Here is an 18071-nt window from a genome sequence, read left to right on the forward strand (position 1 = left end):
ACCCAAGTGAGCTTCAAGAGACTTGGTTAGGTAAGTGAAGGTAACATCATGTGTATAAGTAGCTTACAGACCTTGAAAATAAGGACAAAAACGTTCAAAGGAGGAAGAGGGGAGTAAACGGCCCTTTAGGTACAGCTCCACCGTAAATTGCCTAATAATTCAACCCAGTGCTTATCAAAGTATAATCCATAGCACCTGCCTCAGAATCACTTGGCATTTGTAAGGAAAACCTTAAGATTCACACCTACTAGAATCAAAATGAGGGATATTTAAATCTGCGTTTTAAACAAACTCCCCATGTACTTAAACCATCCAAAAATGTAGAACACAAGGCAGTCAAATTTCGCAGACCTCTTTCGTAAGCCTCTCCCTCCTTCTAGCCAGAGGACAGCCTGCGGCGTCTCTCTTCCCTTCCCGCCCCATCTCCGGACACTGGCCCACAAGCCTTAGGCCTTCTCTCCTGAGGCCTAGCTCAGCCACCTTCCGACCGAAGAGCCAAACAGACACTCAAATCCTCGCTTCGCAAAGGATTAGAGAGAAAAAGCAATAGGCCAATCTAAAGGGCCGGAGGCGTAGCGGGGGAGGCCGGCAGGGAAAGCTCTTTGATTGACGCGAAATTTCCCCAATGAGAGCAGAGGACTAGTGACGCTTTCGCCTCAATGGGCAGGACATTAGCGATTTCAACCAATCCAGCTCAGACACGTCTACCTTGTGGGAGGTGCTTGAGGCCGCGGAGGTCGTTGGTGTCTGTTGAACGGCTTGTGGAAGTTGTGCTGCTTTGGGTAGGGGTTAAAATCGTTCTCGAGAGGAACGTCTCTGTCCGAAGAGAACATGAGTTTAGCTCTGAGGTCGGTAATGAGCTGGCGGCAATGCTCTCCACACCCCGCCGCGGGCCCCAGGGCGGCTGTGTGTGGAAGGGAGGCAGCTTGGGGCCGAGGTGAGGAAGGGAATGCAGTTTGGTACGAGAAGAGAGATCTTTGGCCAACCTTCCCGGGCCCGGACCCCTCATCCTGGAGGCTCTGGTGAGCTCCGCACACTTCTGCTGAGGTGGTCATTTCTGTCAAGGCGTTGGGCTTGGGACCGCCAAAAAGCTGGGCTGTCTTAGTCTCGAGGAGGCAGTGAAATATCGCGAGGTTTCTATGCGCGGTGTTTGCGGGAAACCAGGCCTTGGAGCGTCCCTTATTTCAGTTCCTTGTCAGCGGCTTCCAGCTCGCAGACCTCCTGTTAACATACTTACCCATAAATTTTGGAAATAGCACAAAACCCGCTCCTCGCTCTTCTCCTGTGGCCATGCTTTACGGTATAATCGGAGACACATTTTAGTGATTATAGTTGGTAATCTCTTAGTTTCCTAAATGTCTTCAGCTTCTTTACCTTTCCTTCAGTTCCAACCTCTAACGCACTGTTTGTTGCCTCCGCCTCCAACCCGAGCTAGAAGTTTTACCTTAAAAATGTCTATGTAGTTACGTCACACTAAAAAGGTACCGAGTTCTAATAAGGGATAATCGTGGTATCCTTGGATGGGGTCAGCTGTTGGTGGGTTGCGAACTTGTCCCTTCAGAATCTTGGGAAGAAAATGACCCCCGGGAGTTGCAAGTTTGTGTGAAGTCAGGTCTCTTGTGAAAGAACTTCCTCAGCTTTATCATACCTGTTTTGGTCATTTTTAGTCATCTCTTGCCTTTTTGGGGGTAGATTTCAGAGAACAATACAACTTCAAATGCAAATAAATAAACTCCACTGGGTTTTACATTTTTTAAATTTATAGAATTCTTCCGTTACAAAACTTGTTCTTATACAAGTTTTGTAGCCCCATTTGAAAATTTGGAACACTTAGATCGGCACCTCTTAAGGAACACATTTCTGGCTTTTACAGTAAATTACTTTCTTAAAGTTTTTTCAGAGTTTATGAGAAATTAAGTCTAGATGTATATGTTAAGTGAGATTTACAAGACTATTGACTCTTCACATTATTATATAGAATTAGCACAAATATTATGTACTTTTTTTGGTGTTTAGTATTCATGGTATGCTTAGGTTCATTATTTTGGCTGATTTGTTAATATTAATGGGAGAAATTACAAAGAAGTGCCAAACTGTTAAAAATGTGTAATCTAAAAACATTTTTAACCCACAATGCCAAAATAGTAAGTTAATTGATGAATTAGATGTTTTTTACAATGATTTTGATAATTATAAGCACTATAAAAGTAAACCTAATCTATAGTGATCATCAGTTGTGAATTGAATTCTTTTTTTTTTTTTTAACAGTCTATATTGTAGAATGATGGGAATATGGTTGCTTTGTTTTTTGTTGGGGTTTCTGGCATAAAACTAGTGTTTCTTATTCACAGTTCTTGTTTCTTCCACAGTAATATTAGTGGGAATAAATACAAAGCTAGGAAGAGGGAAAGCTAGGTCCTCATTTCTTTTAATAACCTGTAACACTTTTCAGTTTAGGAAGTACACATTTATAGCTGCCTAGACTATAAAATGAGTAGGGCTTTGACTCACGTAGGGAAAATTTCTTTATATTTTTACAAAATACTTCCTTTTTCGAAATTTAGAAAATTATTCATTGGCTAATTTTTATTGCATTTTTGGTATTTTATTATTTAGAAGCCTAGGAGAATAGGATTAAAGTGGACTAAATAGACTTTTTTCTTATCATTTCATAGAAATGAGCTTGTAGTAGACAAAACAAAGAGGAAAAAAAGAAGAGAACTCTCTGAAGAACAGAAACAAGAAATTAAAGATGCTTTTGAACTTTTTGACACAGACAAAGATGAAGCAATAGATTATCATGAATTAAAGGTAATATACTTAAAATATATCTTTTTCTGTTAAAATGATTTGCATTTTTGACAGTTGATTAAAAATATATTTTTAAATGTTTTAATGAAACTGGTTTTGGAAATATGAAACCATTTTAAACATTTACCGTTAAGTGCTATAATAAAATTGAATAGTACTCAAAACATATCTTTTTAGAAACTCCTTTTCACATGGTAAAATGAATAATATTTTAACTGTAAAAATATATTCCTATGGAGGGACTTATTTTCTACTCACATACTTAAAAAATTTGAAACTATAGGTTTTAAACAGTTCTAACTATATTCCTCTTCCCACTGTGTTTTGTTTTGTTTTGGTTTTGATTTTTCAGATTGAGGGAGTGTTATTTGTCTTTTAATTTGAACATGTTATTAACAGTCTCAACCTATTTTCTCTGGTGCAAACAACATAAGTGATGTCTGATGTTGACACAATGCTAATGGGGAAAAAATGTCAATTTTAGGTTTTAGAATTATTTATAAAGAACCAAGGGGAAATTGGTGTTGAAGGTAGTTTGGGTCTTAAACTCAGCACAATGCGAAAGATAGTATTTTTGTATCTCTTTAGCTCACTTTTCCCCTGTTTCTTTTAGTTACCCAGCTTCAATCCATTCTTCCTTTATAATGTCTCTTCCATTTGTTGCTATTCTTATTATCTTGGTTTGGGATCTTATTTTATATCTGGAACTTCCTAAATGGTTTCTCCATTTCCTGTACACTATCATTAGATTCGTCTTTCTAAAATTCTTTCATCATATTATTCATTGCTCATAAACCCTTAGTGGCTCCTCATTGTACACTGGATAAAGTTCAGATTTTTTTCATTTGTATTGAATGCCCTCCACACTTTTACTACCACCTACTTTTCTCATTTGCTAGCTGCTTTCTTCCGCCTGATCTTTTCCCATTCAGGTAAGGTAAACTGCTTTGTTCATTGCATTTAAGACTATTTTTTATTTCTGTGTGTGTTTTAATACTAGTCATTCTTTTCTAAATGTCCTTCTACTCTACTTCATCCATATACGATTCAAGGAACAACTCGAATCTCTCCAAATAAGACTTCTTTAACCAGTAACATCTCTCCTTCCTGTTACTAGTAACTAGAGCTCTTCTTTCTCTAAGGTCAGGTTCTTAGACCACCTACTTGATAACTAATCATGTTGAGTCTGATGAAAATTCTTATTTTAATTTTTTTAATCTCTTCTGTGATATAACTTTTTAATATTTATGGTGTGCCTTTTTTTGGATTTGTTAATCCTTTGAGAAAAAATAACTTATTAAAATTATCTGTGCACTGAAGTCAGTACATTGTAGAATGTATTCTATAAACACTCACTGATTAGTTTGTCATTAAAAAAGGATATATAAATGAAAAAAATTGCTATTTAATTTCAGTAATGAAGAAGAACTATCACTGTTACTTTAGAGACATAAAACATGCAAAAGAGTGTGTGTTTTATTGATGTGTTGTCGTCTTTTAAGTAGTAAAAACTTATTTAAGAATTGGAATTCACTTCTTTTGTAAAAAATGTTTATAATTTGCTTTTCCCTTTTAATCCAAAAGGTGGCAATGAGAGCCTTGGGGTTTGATGTAAAAAAAGCAGATGTACTGAAGATTCTTAAAGATTATGACAGAGAAGCCACAGGGAAAATCACCTTTGAAGATTTTAATGAAGTTGGTGTGTATTTTACAATATTGTAAAGACTATTTTACAATAGTCTTTGTAATCAGTAGTTTGTTAGGAAATTATCTGGTTACTATCAATATTTTTAGAAGTCTCTGGGTTATGGAATTTTGCTATTGAACATTGCTGTGTAATGTGGATCTTATTTTGGGGTTTTTTTGGTACTCTTTTTTTTTTGCTAATTTTCAAAGAAAAAAATAAGATTTATAGCTTCACTGTAAATGGGATTTATCTTTTTGTCTTTTGTTCTGAAGATTTTAACCAAGGAACTATTGTGTAGCTTCTCCTGGGAAGATGTCTTTCCATGTAATATGTACCTATATTATGTGATAAAACTAAAAGAGTGATCAAAAAATTATTTCTCACGGTAAAAGATAAAATTTGGTATATTTTTGTTTGGAAAATATTTCCCAGCACCATCCTAGTATGTGATTTTTGTTGGCAAAGTGGAAGGAGAGGAAATTGGTAGCAGTTGGTATCTTTAGCTGTATATGAAGTGCATGCCTTCAGGTTGACAAAGCTTATGAGGGGCTACCTACTCTAGATGACCTTGATCTCAATGAATAAAGTCATCTCTTTAAAGTTGCTGGTGGGGAGAAGATTGTAGTAAGGGAGGCAGTTGGCAGACTGGGAGCAGGAGAAAACATTTTAGAACAACCCACTGGGTTATAATATCAGCATATTATTTAGTTATTTTTAGATATTTAAAAAATCTAGGAAAATTCAGTTACACACAGACATACAAACCCTTTATTTTAAATATTCTACAAGGGGCTTCCCTGGTGGCGCAGTGGTTGAGAGTCTGCCTGCCGATGCGGGGGACATGGGTTCGTGCCCCGGTCCGGGAGGATCCCGCATGCCGTGGAGCGGCTGGGCCCGTGAGCCATGGCCGCTGGGCCTGCGAGTCTGGAGCCTGTGTTCCGCAACGTGAGAGGCCACAACAGTGAGAGGCCCGCGTACAGAAAATAAATAAATAAATAAATAAATATTCAACAAGCAGTAATATGAGAGACAAAAAGAAATGGCAGTTAGTATGTGTGGAAAAATAGATTCATATCATTAGTAAGTTCTTTTAAATCTGAAAATTCAAACCAAAAGGAAGGAAAAAAGAAATTAAAGAACAAATAAATCTAAAAGACAAAAAAAAGCACTGCACAGAAGATCCCCAATTTATAAACTAATAGATGACTATTTAGAGAGGCAGCTTGTCCCTTTGGAGAGGATATTCTTTTTTTTTTTTCTCTAGTTCATAGAATTATTTACTTGAGAAGAGGTAGAGAGCCATCTTTATTTTCCCAGTATTGAAGCTTTCTGGGGTTTATGATCTTAGTTCAAGTTTCAACTTAGATTGTTTATAGAAACAAGGATCAGGATACAGTAGAAATGATACTACTAGGAAAGAGCTATAATTCAGGTACATTTGGTACAGTGTAGTGGTTTAGCATGGACATTTTGGAACCAGGTTGCCTGGGTTTAGATCTTGGTTTTGCCACTTACCAGCTGTGTAACTTGGTCATTTTACTTCTCTGTGCCTCATTTTCAGCTATAAAATGGGGATAGTTGTATTATCTCATAGGGTTCTTAGGAGGAATAACTAAGCTAAAACTATGTAAAGTATTTAGAAAAGGGCCTAGTATGTAGTAAGTTCTATTAAGTGTTTGTTGTTATTATTACTTCAAAAATTAGTCTTTGTTTCAATGGCCGGAAAATATATATATCACTGGAACATAAAAATATTCTGCTCCATGTATTTATATTTTTCTCATTACTTTTTTCCTGTACTTGTAGGTTATTTTAAGCACTATTTGCCTCTAGTAATTTTACAAAACACATTATTTCATCTTAGGTGAATACAGTTTTAAATTTTTGATTTTATTAGCAGTTGAAGCCAGAGTCCCATGTAATCTCTACCTTTCCTGACCCTGCATCTCTTCTATGTTATTAACAGAACAGAAATACTGGGTTCCTTCTAGAATAAATGGTCATGAGTAAACTTCAGCCTGACTTTCAAAGATCAACCATTTGGCAGGCTTAGTACATACTTTGACTATCCTAAGGTTACCTATTGAGAATATCAACTGTCAAATAAAATTTTATTACTATTTGGGAATCAAATAATCAAAAACTATTACTTTCCCCATTTTTTAAATCATTTTAAAATAGTAACTGGCCACAGATGAATATATGTTTTATAGTTTGGGACAAATAACTCTAAATCAGAATATTTGAATCTTACTTTTATCTACTATCTATTACTGTTTAAGGATATTGTTCCACAGATATTTACAGGTATTTCTAGATAAAGTTTGGCACTTCATATTCTTTCCAATGCTAGAAAAAAGTATTAAAATATACTTAATGTAAGTTTAGAATTTAGACAGCCTGAGGCTTGTGAGTTACAGGTGTTTTAGGAATTGCTGCTTTAAAGTAAGACCAAGATAAGTCAGCTGTTTGTACTCATCTATTTTTGGCATGTACTATTTATTATTTTATTGCCTATTTAGAATAGAGTATTATATTGTTTTTTGTTTTGCTTAGCAAACATTTGCTGAATTTTTTGGCATTCAGTACTGTGCTGGGGTGAGGGAGGGGAATTAATCACAAGTTACTAAGAGGTTCTTTCAAGGAGCTTACAATTTAAATGCGGGTGATAACAAGCTATGATGCTCTGTGGTGACTTATAATTTTGTATAGGGCAGTAGTGGCATACTGCAGCCCTTGGGCCAAATTCAGCTGTTGCCTGTATGCTGCCACATCCATTCTTTTTTTAAAAAAATTTAATTAATTAATTAATTAATTTATGGCTGCGTTGGGTCTTCGTTGCTGCGTGCGGTTTTTCTCTATGTGTGGCAAGCGGGAGCTACTCTTTGCAGTGGCTTCCCTTGTTGCAGAACATGGGCTCTAGGCACGCGGGCTTCAGTAGTTGTGGTGCATGAACTTAGTTGCTCCATGGCATGTGGGATATTTCCCAGACCAGGGCTCGAACCTGTGTCCCCTGCATTGGCAGGTGGGTTCTTAACCACTGCCCCACCAGGGAAGTCCCTGCCACATCCATTCTGTTATGCTGCTTTTGTGGTACCATGACAGAGTGAGTGGTTGAGACAGAGACCTTATGCTCCCTCGCCCCCCCCCCCCACCAAAAAAAAAAAGCCTAAAATATTTACTATCTGGTCTTTGGTAGGAAAGTTTGTCAATTCCTGATCTAGAGCAATTGAAGACTTTGCAGAGGAGATTTTTAATTTAGGCTTTGGGAACAGGAATAAGATTTCATCACAAGGGGAAAATTGTGGGAGGGGTATAGAAAGGCATTCTAAGCAGAGAAAACAGCAACAAAAAGGAGTAATAACAGACATGTAGCACGTTCAGAAAACTTCAGTTAGTCTCCTGCTCTAGAGGATAGGGAAATAACTGGAAAGGTAGGACTGGGCCAGCTAGGTAAAGCCTTGCATAACACAGAGTTTGGACTTTAGTCAGCAGAGGATCTATGTCAGTTTTTAAAGAAGAGGAGATAATATGTTTTAGAGAGGTAACTGTTGAGATTATTAAAGATGTGTTGGAGGGAAGAGATTGCAGGCAGAAGATACAGTTGGCCCTCCCTATCCCTGGGTTCTGCTTCTGTGGATTGAAAATATTAGGAAAAAAAAAATTCCAGAAAGTTCCAAGGAGCTAAACTTGAATTTGCTGAGTGCCTGGCAATTATTTACATAGCATTTACATCATATTTACAACTATTTACATAGCATTTACATTATATTAGGTATTATAAGTAATCTAGAGATGATTTAAAGTATACAGGAGGATGTACATAGATTATATGCAAATGCTATCCGTCCCAGATTTTGGTATCTGAGGGGAGTCCTGGAACCAATCCCCCATGGATACCATGGAAACTGAGGGATAACTGTAATAGACTTTTTATGCTGAGGGTGGTGAGAATAAAAAGAAAAGGGGTATATTCAAGAGTAAAAAAGGTGGTAACCTCAGTACTCTAGGATATAAGTAACTGGGTTTAAAGTTTTAATGTGATGTTTTTGAATTTGCTTTATTAAGTGATTGTTATAATGTATAAGGGCTAACTATTTTGAGTAAGTACATTTTTGAGAGTATAATTAAATCATTTGAAAATTGAGTTACATGGACAGAAATTTGTGAAATAGATTGAACCCATCTTTACTGCTTGTATGTCAGTCGATTTATTTTCATTGAAAAATAAATGTATTTCTTATAATTCTACTTTGTAGAATAAGAATAGAAGATTAAGGCATGGAAGATAGTCACCATAAAGTTACAATGTTTTAGCTGTCCAGAATGATGGGTATTTATAGTTCCAAAGAAAAGTTGCATTCTAAGGCAAAGTATTGATAAAAGATTATATAGACACATAAGTCTGAAGTAACTAACACAATTAAAGCACCAGTGGGATAGGAATTTATACATCTTGGAGCCCCATCTGTTCCCCAGATCACCCTGTTGCTTCTTTAAATACATTAATATTTTCAGCAAGCTGCTTTTTTGGTTCACCTGTCATGTAAATTATTTAATTGGTGAAGAAAATTTCTTAACACTTTTTTTTTCCTTGTCCTGCTTTTTTGTTGGGACTAAATTCAAAATAAGTTGAGTATGAGCCATAGAGTTAAGTGTGGTATTTTATTTTGGTGTTATGGCTGTATATATGCCAACTCCTTTTTAACTGAATATTTATGAGCTTTGATGATTTGCATACTTATAGTAATATACTTCAATTAGTTACTTGGAAGACTTTTTGTATAAAATTAATGGATAAAAGAAAACTATTGAATATATGTGCAGATGATTTAACATTAGCTTGAATAGGTGCTTATTCTAAAGCTTATTCAACCAAATATGATGAAAACAGCAAAACAACTGTTTGTGGGGGTCTTGAATTGTATTTTTCTTTTGGGTATATTAAATATTCCAGTATTTTCCATCTATAAGCATTTGCAAATTTTTAGTGATTCTGTAAACGTCAACAGGACTGAGTTATTTTTATTTTTTTGCCGTACGCGGGCCTCTCACTGTTGTGGCCTCCCCTGTTGCGGAGCACAGGCTCCGGATGCGCAGGCTCAGTGGCCATGGCTCACAGGCCCAGCCGCTCTGCGGCATGTGGGATCTTCCCGGCCTGGGGCACGAACCTGTGTCCTCTGCATCGGCAGGCGGACTCTCAACCACTGCGCCACCAGGGAAGCCCAGGACTGAGTTATTTTTAATGGGACAGTGAAGGTCATAAATACGTCTTGTTGTAGTGGTAGACTAGCATGTAGAATTACTTCAGAGATATTTCCTTTGATATTTTCAGAATTTTATCTAGTAACTTAAAAAATTTTATACCACAGATTAAAAAATTTCTGTTATTATGGCTATTGATTAAAGACTGTGGTTATATTGAAAGTATTAAGTTGACTCTTACTGTATATTATTACATTTAGTATTTTAAAATAATTATTACTATTGAGGCTTGAATTTACTCACATTTAATTTTAATTAAGCTGTCTGATAGTTATTATCTTGATGAACAAAATGGATTTGACTTTAGAGAGATCTTTTCAGACCATTTTTTTTTCTTACTACAGTCAGATTCAATCCTTTTAATAACTACTTTTGAGAAACCAAGAGGTTCTTTTAAATCATGAGGATATGAATGGAATTTTCATCTACTGTCTGAGATTGTGGTTGTATTAAATTTGAAGAACAATCAGTATTACTATTAAGTTTAGCCAGCAAACAACTTTTATCTAGTTGGTTTTAATTGTTTTGTTGGTATATCATCTCTACAACTAGGTTACTCCTAGACTTGTGTGCTTGATGTCAGTGGAGCCTAGTACAATTCTTGATAATAGTAAACCTTAAATAAATATGGTATAAATGTAGTTTTCAAAATTTTGCTTATGTGTGATATAGTTATAATAGGATAAATTGTTGATAATGTAAAGGTTAAATTCTAAAATATGGATTTGGTTTTTCTAATTTTCTGTTTATCTCTTTGGGCTCTTGGACTTTGGCATTTTTATTGTCAAACTAAATGTTGACAGATTCATAGCTTTAATTCTCATCTAATAATTAGTTGATTTCACAAATGAATGCCTTTGAGACTATAAAGGTTTACTTTTCATATTTTTTTAACTATAGTGACAGACTGGATATTGGAAAGAGATCCACGTGAAGAAATATTGAAGGCATTTAAACTATTTGATGATGATGATTCAGGTAAAATAAGCCTGAGGAATTTGCGACGTGTTGCCAGAGAATTGGGTGAAAACATGAGTGATGAAGAACTTCGGGCTATGATAGAAGAATTTGATAAAGATGGTGATGGAGAAAGTAAGTTTTAAGTAAAACATATATTCCAAATATGCCTACTGTACACATATAGTAATTTTTACTAAAACCAAATGATTTTCAAGACCCTTTACAAACTATCTATTTAGTGTAAATGTTTTTCATCCTATAATGGGATTTTTGCATAAATATTTCACATAGTTTAGAATGAAGCAGACCTTTAAAACCAACTGTACAGATTATAGTATGAGCTTCCACACACTTCAAGAAACTGCTTTACTTTTCTTTGAGGTGAAATATCTCCAAAATTTCAGCCACTCAGTAAAGTTTCAGCCTTTAATGTCTTCTTCCTCAACCTACATGCACGTCTAAGTTCTGTTGAGTCTACCCTCCAAATATTTTTAATCTGTTTTATTTCTTTGTTTACTGCTACTGTCCTAATTCAGGCCCTAATTTCTTTGTAGGAATGTTATCATAGCTTTGTTCATTATTTCCTTGAATGCCTGCTGGGTACAGTATTCTGTGTGCTGACTGGTGCTACCCAATCAAAGAGGCTGATGTTGTCCCTGCTCTCACTGACTCTACAGTCTCTTGTAGCTTCCTAATTGCCCTCTATGCCTGTAAGCCTCTTTTCTCTTCCTAATTTGTTCTAGCAGAATTCTTTTCCTAAAATGCAGGTTTGGTGATGTCATTTTCCTGTTCAAACACTTACGATGATTCTTCAGTGCCTATGGGGTAAAGTCCAAAGTCTTCTATGATCTGTCATACCATAACTACCTAGTTTTATTTCCCACTGTATTCTTCTGCTTTCTACTTTAACCCTCACCTCCCATATAGTATACACACTTTGACAAAATATACTCTGTCTTATCTTTTTATGCTGTGCCTTTCATCTCATGCTATTCTTTAATCCTAGAATGCTCTAATTGCCAATTGCTGTCTGCTAAAATGTTAGTCGTTCTCTCAGGTTCATTTTAAACTCCATCTTTTTCTCAAAAGCCTCCCTCAGTGGTCTCTGTTTATAAATTATGAGATTTCCATTAAGAGCCCATAACATTTAGAGAAATAAACTATTTTGACCCTTTGTACACTGCCTTCTGTTAGTTATATACATGTGTGTCTCTCCAGTTATATTGTGAGCCATTGAAGAGCAGTTTGGAATCATATAGTGTGAAAGGCCTGAGGCTTTAAAATCATACAGACCTGGATTTGAATTGAATCTCTACCAGTTACTTAGTAGCTCTGTAATTTTGTGCAAGTTTTTAACATTGTCTGAGTCTCAGTTTCCCTATTTATAAAAATCAGAATGGTAATACCTTTCCGGATGGTTGTGAGTATTAAATGAAGATAATTGAAGGTGCCTAGCATTAGATGTAAGCTTGTTTTCCTTTTTCTTCTTCATCTGTATATTCTCCTGCATTTTCTTGAACATGATGAGTACTCTGACGTTTGTTGACTTAAGCAGCGAGGAGTGTGCGTTACAGTAGATATATGTTGCTGTAGTACCAACTATTCATTTTTACATAAAAAAAATATATATATATATATATCTAAAACCTTGGAAATACTGGATGCTTCAATAAGGAAATAAGACAGTAGCAAATAGTTATCAGCTCAGATTGTCCATTAGAATTGCGCATTATTGTGCTTTCTTATTATATTTATGTGACTATTATTTAAGCATTATACAACTTTTCTATTTTTAGTACTAGCTCTTTGAAGGGTATTGATATAGTTATATTTTAAAACAGAGATGATTAAAACTTGAGAAAACTTAAAGGACTTCTTAAGCTGTAATTCTAATATTTGGATTTATAATCCGCTGTCTTCACAGTTAAAAAATGTTTGTGTCTTCCCTAGCTGTTGATTATTACCCTAAATTAGCTTTAAATGAGTTCCTTTATGTAAAGGTACTCTCTTCAGTGGTAGAGAGGATCTTGGTGTGTCTTTTTCATACTCCAGCTACTTAATATGTGTCAAATGACCAGAGTTATAAACAGTTTCTTTTTCCTGTACTAGGCTCATGCAAGTTAGGTTTTAGTTATTAGCTTCATTTGACATTAGAATAAAATACCAGTTAGTAACCTGTTCTTAAATTCAAACTTCATGTGAAACTTTTCTTAGAAAATGTGTCCATTTCTTGCATACCTTGCTAGACTGCTCTACCTGCTGCTTTTGAATTTGAGTTCACACCTGTGCTCCATTGCTGGGAGATTTATTTTAGTACATCCTTAAAACATTTCTTTGGTCCTCACTGCTTGCATTATTCCACTTTAAGTCACTGTACAACTGTTGCTTGGGCATCCTACTGTCATTTATTCACATGACTAACAGGCAAATAGCGCTTTTTTTTTCTTTTTTCCAAGTGGTTGATTACAAATAAAATAACAGGCAAATAACACTTTTTTTTCTTTTTTCCAAGTGATTGATTACAAATAAAATACACCTGACACATCTTTTATTGTTAAGACTTGTCTTTTTTTGGGGGGATAGTAGGGTGGTCTTATCATATTAAAATAGTCTAATCCAGTAGTTTCCAATCTGAGATGTGGGTATCTAGGGGTGGAGGCCTTCTGAGGTATTGTGCAGGGTCTGGGAGTTCATGTATGCATCAAATATTGTCTGTAGACCATACGAATAATAGCATTGCACATGCATACATATACTGCTTTTTTCAGTTATATTTAAATGCTATTGTGATTGATTGCAGAGTTTATATAGCTATTTGACATTATCTACTTCTCAAACGAGATATACTAAGGATAGCTGTTATTGTGGCAAGTCCAGAAAATTATTATTGAAAGGCATTTTCATATTCAGAAACAATGAGAACTCCAACCCTAATCTATTTAGTGTGGCTTTGGGTTACTGCCTTAATTTATATTGGGTTTCTGTAGCTATCTGAAAATCTGCCCATTTTTGAAAAAGTGGCAAGTTAGATTTTATAATAATTTAGTAATCTGATCACTTAATCTGGTTTTTTTTTTGGGGGGACTGTAGGCAGAATTTTTCTTAGATATAACTAACCTGCTTTCTTTGTATATGTTAAACTGGTAAAGATCGTAATACTTTGCTACCTTTTTTGGACTTCAGTAATTGTTCTGTTTTTACGAGTTTTTCACACTTCAGTATTTGAGAGCAATGAAAAATTTTTTTTTTATTGTATGTATAGAATAATAAACATGGTGAATGAGGAATTAAAGGAAAAGAAGACATAATACAAAATATAAATACAGCTGTGGTAATGATATAGAAAGAATCCCTCCCAAGGTATATAAAATAAAATATAGTAAATCATTTTGGAAAAGTGGAAGCAACATTTAAAAAACCAAAGTGGACCATCTTCTAAATAATTATGATGAATGTTAACATTTGTTTAGTACTTTATATATGTTAGATTCTGTGCTTAGCATGTTACATTGTGGATTATGTCGCTTAATTTACATAATAGCTTTTGTGAAGTGAATACAATGTTATACCCATTTATGCATAGGATACCTGCATATATATAGATGAGGAAACTAAAGCTCTGAGAGTTTAATAACCTGTCCAAGGTTATTACAAAGCTAATACATGGCAGAGCCAGACTTAAACTCATACCTCCATAATGACAATATGCTTTTAACCATAACACTGTATTGCCTCTTGTGCTATAAAGTAAAATATTAATTAGGTTTCTATGTTTATGGAGTTTTTAAAATTGCATACTATTATAGGAAACAGTGTGTTAGTAAAATATTCAACTGATACTTCAGATATTAAAATTTGTTTTTTCCCCTCAAAGCCAGATGGTCTCTAAGGTACTTAATTTCTCTAAAATTTTTTATTTTAATGGCATGTAATAAGATTTACCCTATGAAATGATTGATTTATGAAAATATTTAAAAAGGCAGTGTAGAAAAAAATGAAGTGTCATATTTTTTATTCAATATATATTTTATCAAATGCCTATTTTAAGGTAGGTATTGTGTTCCTTACATCAAGGAACTTCATATAAGTATGATTGATAGAGAAGGTTATAAAACCAAATGTATAAAGGCATCACAGATTCTCCTAATTGTCTGAAAGTCTCACTGACGATAAAGGACCTAGTTTAAATTCCTTAGCCACTTTCTTCCCTTCAGCTTTTAGGTTCACTTTTTTGGACTTAAGTATTTTGTTTTTAGGTATGAAATTATGGAATAGTTTAAAATACTTTTGAAATGCTACAGTGCTTTAAAGTGTTTACATATAAATAACATAAATATTGATTTGCTTTGTTTTAGAACTATATGAAACTTAATTTGGAATTTGAGTATTGAGAGTTTACAAATTGAGGGAAAAAAGTTTTAGATCTTTAAGTAACAAAACATAAGTACTTTTCAGATTTTGAATATTTTAATCATGGCTTTATTATGCTATTAAAATAATGTGTAGTCAGATCATTCCAAGGCTGCTTTCCTTATGTTGTTTTTCTTAAAAATATACCCTTGTTTCCTGTTTTGGTCTAGATGCCTCACTCTAGATTTTTCTAAATCAGGGGTTCTTAAATGAAGGTACATATTGATGAAATTGTTTAAAATTTTTATATATTTTGATTTTCTTTTTTTTAACTAGGGAGAGAGGGGTCATAGCTTTCATAAGATACTGAAATGTATTCGTTTAACTGCAAAGGTTAAAGATCAGTACTACAATTTATAAAATCACTGAAAGTATTTTCAGTTTTGTATTACAGGTTTTGTATTCTGTTCTGTGTCTATCATAGTGTCTTGTAGATGTTTCATATTGAATGCATGAATTCTTGGTTATTTATCAGCTCCTGGATGGCTCATTCCTCTTAACTCCTTATAGCTTATTTTTTGCAGTATTTTTTTCTTTAACTATGTTTCAATTAGTTTTTCTTTAAAATAGGCTTTTAAATATATAAAAGTTCCAAAAAACAATGATTTGACTTTTTTTCTAATTCTAATACATTTTTATCCTTCAGAATTCTAACTTACGTGTGTGATATATTTAAGCTGATTTATTAAGAAAGGGTTTGCTAAATGAACTAGTACAATAACGATTATCAAGAGAGTTTAACTATCTAAGAAATTTAAAATTTTAAGTTTTTAAAACTATTTTCTTGTGTATAAATATTATGATTATGATGGATTTTTTGTAATTTATATACTATTATATCTTTTTCCTAGCTAATACTATAGAATATTAATTTATATTATTATATTTTATGTATTTTTGTATTCATGAAGTTCAATTTAATTAACGTATTCAACTTCCTACCAAAGAAGTAAAAGCAAAAAGCTATGTTTTGGTTTATTAAGAATTTTGTATAATATAAAATTTAAAGTTACTTAGTAAAATAGTGTTCTCTGAAAAAAATTTGTATTTCTGACTTACATTTTCTTTCTTACCACAGTAAATCAAGAGGAATTCATTGCTATTATGACTGGTGACATTTAAAGAATTACAAGGATAAACACTAAGAATGTTGCAGTTATCATCTTATATTCTATTTTTGTGCCTGAAGCCGTGTTTAAAACAAAAAACAACTTAGTTCTTTTTTCCAAAAGGACCAAAAATAAGCATCTTATGTATTCATATTTTACTACTGTTAAGTTTCTTTATATGAACAGTATTGTTAGTACTCTAATAGTTTAGCTTTGTATTTATAATATAGCTTTTATATATAAAGTTTAAAAAATTGAATCATGTGGTACACATTTTTTGAAGGTTTTTTATTTAGCATTAGTAGTCACTTTTGGTGCACATGTTTTTCAGACTTTCGTTAATAAAATGTTTATTTTTTAGTATTTCAAAATTTGGTAACTTTTCTGTTTATTTTGATTCCAAATGTCTGCTAACCCTCAAGAGTATCTTTCTTAAATCTTTTCTCTATACACGGTTGGTTTCAGAAACGAAAATTGAAATATAAATTGCAATAGAAGAGTACATTTTTCCATTACAAGTTTGACATTTGATGTTTCAGTACAAAATGATGACTCCGTATAGGCATAATTCCTTTTTCATGAGTCATGTCTTTCAGTTTGGAGGGAAACAGTATTGTGCATATAGACTCATTTATCCTCATGTATTCAATATTATGTTCTGTAACACTTTTGGTGTCTTAAGTTATGACAGTTAAATCTGGATATTTCTTTCTTAAACTAATTGAATATAGTTTGAATCATCTAACTTCTTGACAAAGTGAAAGATTTAAATTTTGGAATTTTGATCTGTTAAGATAATTATCACTCAATTAAACGTCACAGTGATGAAAATAGGAAACTGTAAGCCACAGAAATCATTTAAGGCTCTGTTTTAGCTGTATAAAGGAACGTTCTGTGATTCACCAGGTAACAGTGGAGACAGATTTTCCAGATATTGGTGGGTTCTTCTTCCTTGTAGAAGTGTATGTTAGGGGGAAACACGTGGTTAGGGGAGATAGGTCATAGTAATAATTTGAGGCACTTTAAATGTTGTGAGCCTCCTAGAATATTACAGAAAGAGTTATCCACTAGAAATTTAACAAAAAAATCAGTAGAGAATAATGTAACAGTGGTGATATTTCAAATAGTTATCTAGAAAGCAAGTTAATTGTTCACCATATTAAAATTCAGTTTTGAATATGAAATCAGTGTTCACAGTAATACCAATATCCAGGGCAACAAATAGACTGTGAAATTTAAAAAATTGTATCACGTTTACTGATGAATTTGCCTTCTATATCTCAATCACAAAATATGTTGATTTCCAGGAAATTGAAGAATAAAGAAAATGAAGAATAAAACACAAACATGTATCTAGGCTTGCTAGTCTTCTACCACTTTATTGGAATAAGTAACCTAAGGTACTTTTTTGTCACTTACAGAGATAACTTCTTTATTCTTAATATAAATGGTTACTCCTTGGGATGCCAGCATTTTGTTTCTTCTTACTGTGGGTTGAGGGAAGAGTGCTCACTTCAGTTCTTTATGTTTGTGAAAGCTTTCTCCTACAGAAGGGTATGAATTATTTTCAAGTTTTTTCCAGTGTTAATAACCGTAGAGTCAGAGGCTTATAAAATTGGCTAGTAGAGGTGGCAATAAGAAGAAAGGAGTGAATTTGCTTTAAACAAGAAGGAAGTGGAGGTGGGTATTAGTCATTTACTATTATAGTTATATTTATTATACAATGGCATTTCATGATGTAAGAAAATAACTTTCTTGCTAAACTTACCTACTGCATCTGCTGTTCTGGTATCCTGGTAAGCTTTCATAGTTTGGGATTTGTCAGCTAA

At 33.8% G+C, this 18071-nt stretch overlaps 1 protein-coding gene across 2 annotated transcripts; it reads left to right on the forward strand.

Annotated features, from left to right (window-relative positions):
* Nucleotides 1-714: 714 nt before the first annotated feature.
* CETN3 (centrin 3) lies at nt 715-17611 on the forward strand. Of its 2 annotated transcripts, none has more exons than XM_060009169.1 (5): nt 715-848; nt 2676-2811; nt 4396-4510; nt 10664-10855; nt 16212-17608. In XM_060009169.1, exons 1-5 carry the CDS (start codon nt 832-834, stop codon nt 16253-16255), a joined length of 504 nt encoding a protein of 167 aa, XP_059865152.1. In that variant the 5' UTR covers nt 715-831; the 3' UTR covers nt 16256-17608. The 2 variants fall into 2 exon arrangements, with proteins under 2 accessions (XP_059865152.1, XP_059865153.1); XM_060009170.1 differs by lacking the exon at nt 715-848 and adding an exon at nt 870-937 and having other exon boundaries at nt 16212-17611.
* Nucleotides 17612-18071: the final 460 nt, after the last annotated feature.

Source organism: Delphinus delphis, chromosome 3, assembly GCF_949987515.2.
Source record: "Delphinus delphis chromosome 3, mDelDel1.2, whole genome shotgun sequence".
Lineage (NCBI taxonomy): Eukaryota > Metazoa > Chordata > Mammalia > Artiodactyla > Delphinidae > Delphinus > Delphinus delphis.

What these genes read in the sequence shown, in the direction of transcription:
- CETN3 (XM_060009170.1), top strand. Translation starts at nt 870, where the DNA reads ATGCTCTCCACACCCCGCCGCGGGCCCCAGGGCGGCTGTGTGTGGAAG. An exon ending in GGAGGCAGCTTGGGGCCGAG is followed by an intron (nt 938 to 2,675) that starts GTGAGGAAGGGA and finishes ATCATTTCATAG; the next exon opens with AAATGAGCTTGTAGTAGACA. An exon ending in TAGATTATCATGAATTAAAG is followed by an intron (nt 2,812 to 4,395) that starts GTAATATACTTA and finishes TTAATCCAAAAG; the next exon opens with GTGGCAATGAGAGCCTTGGG.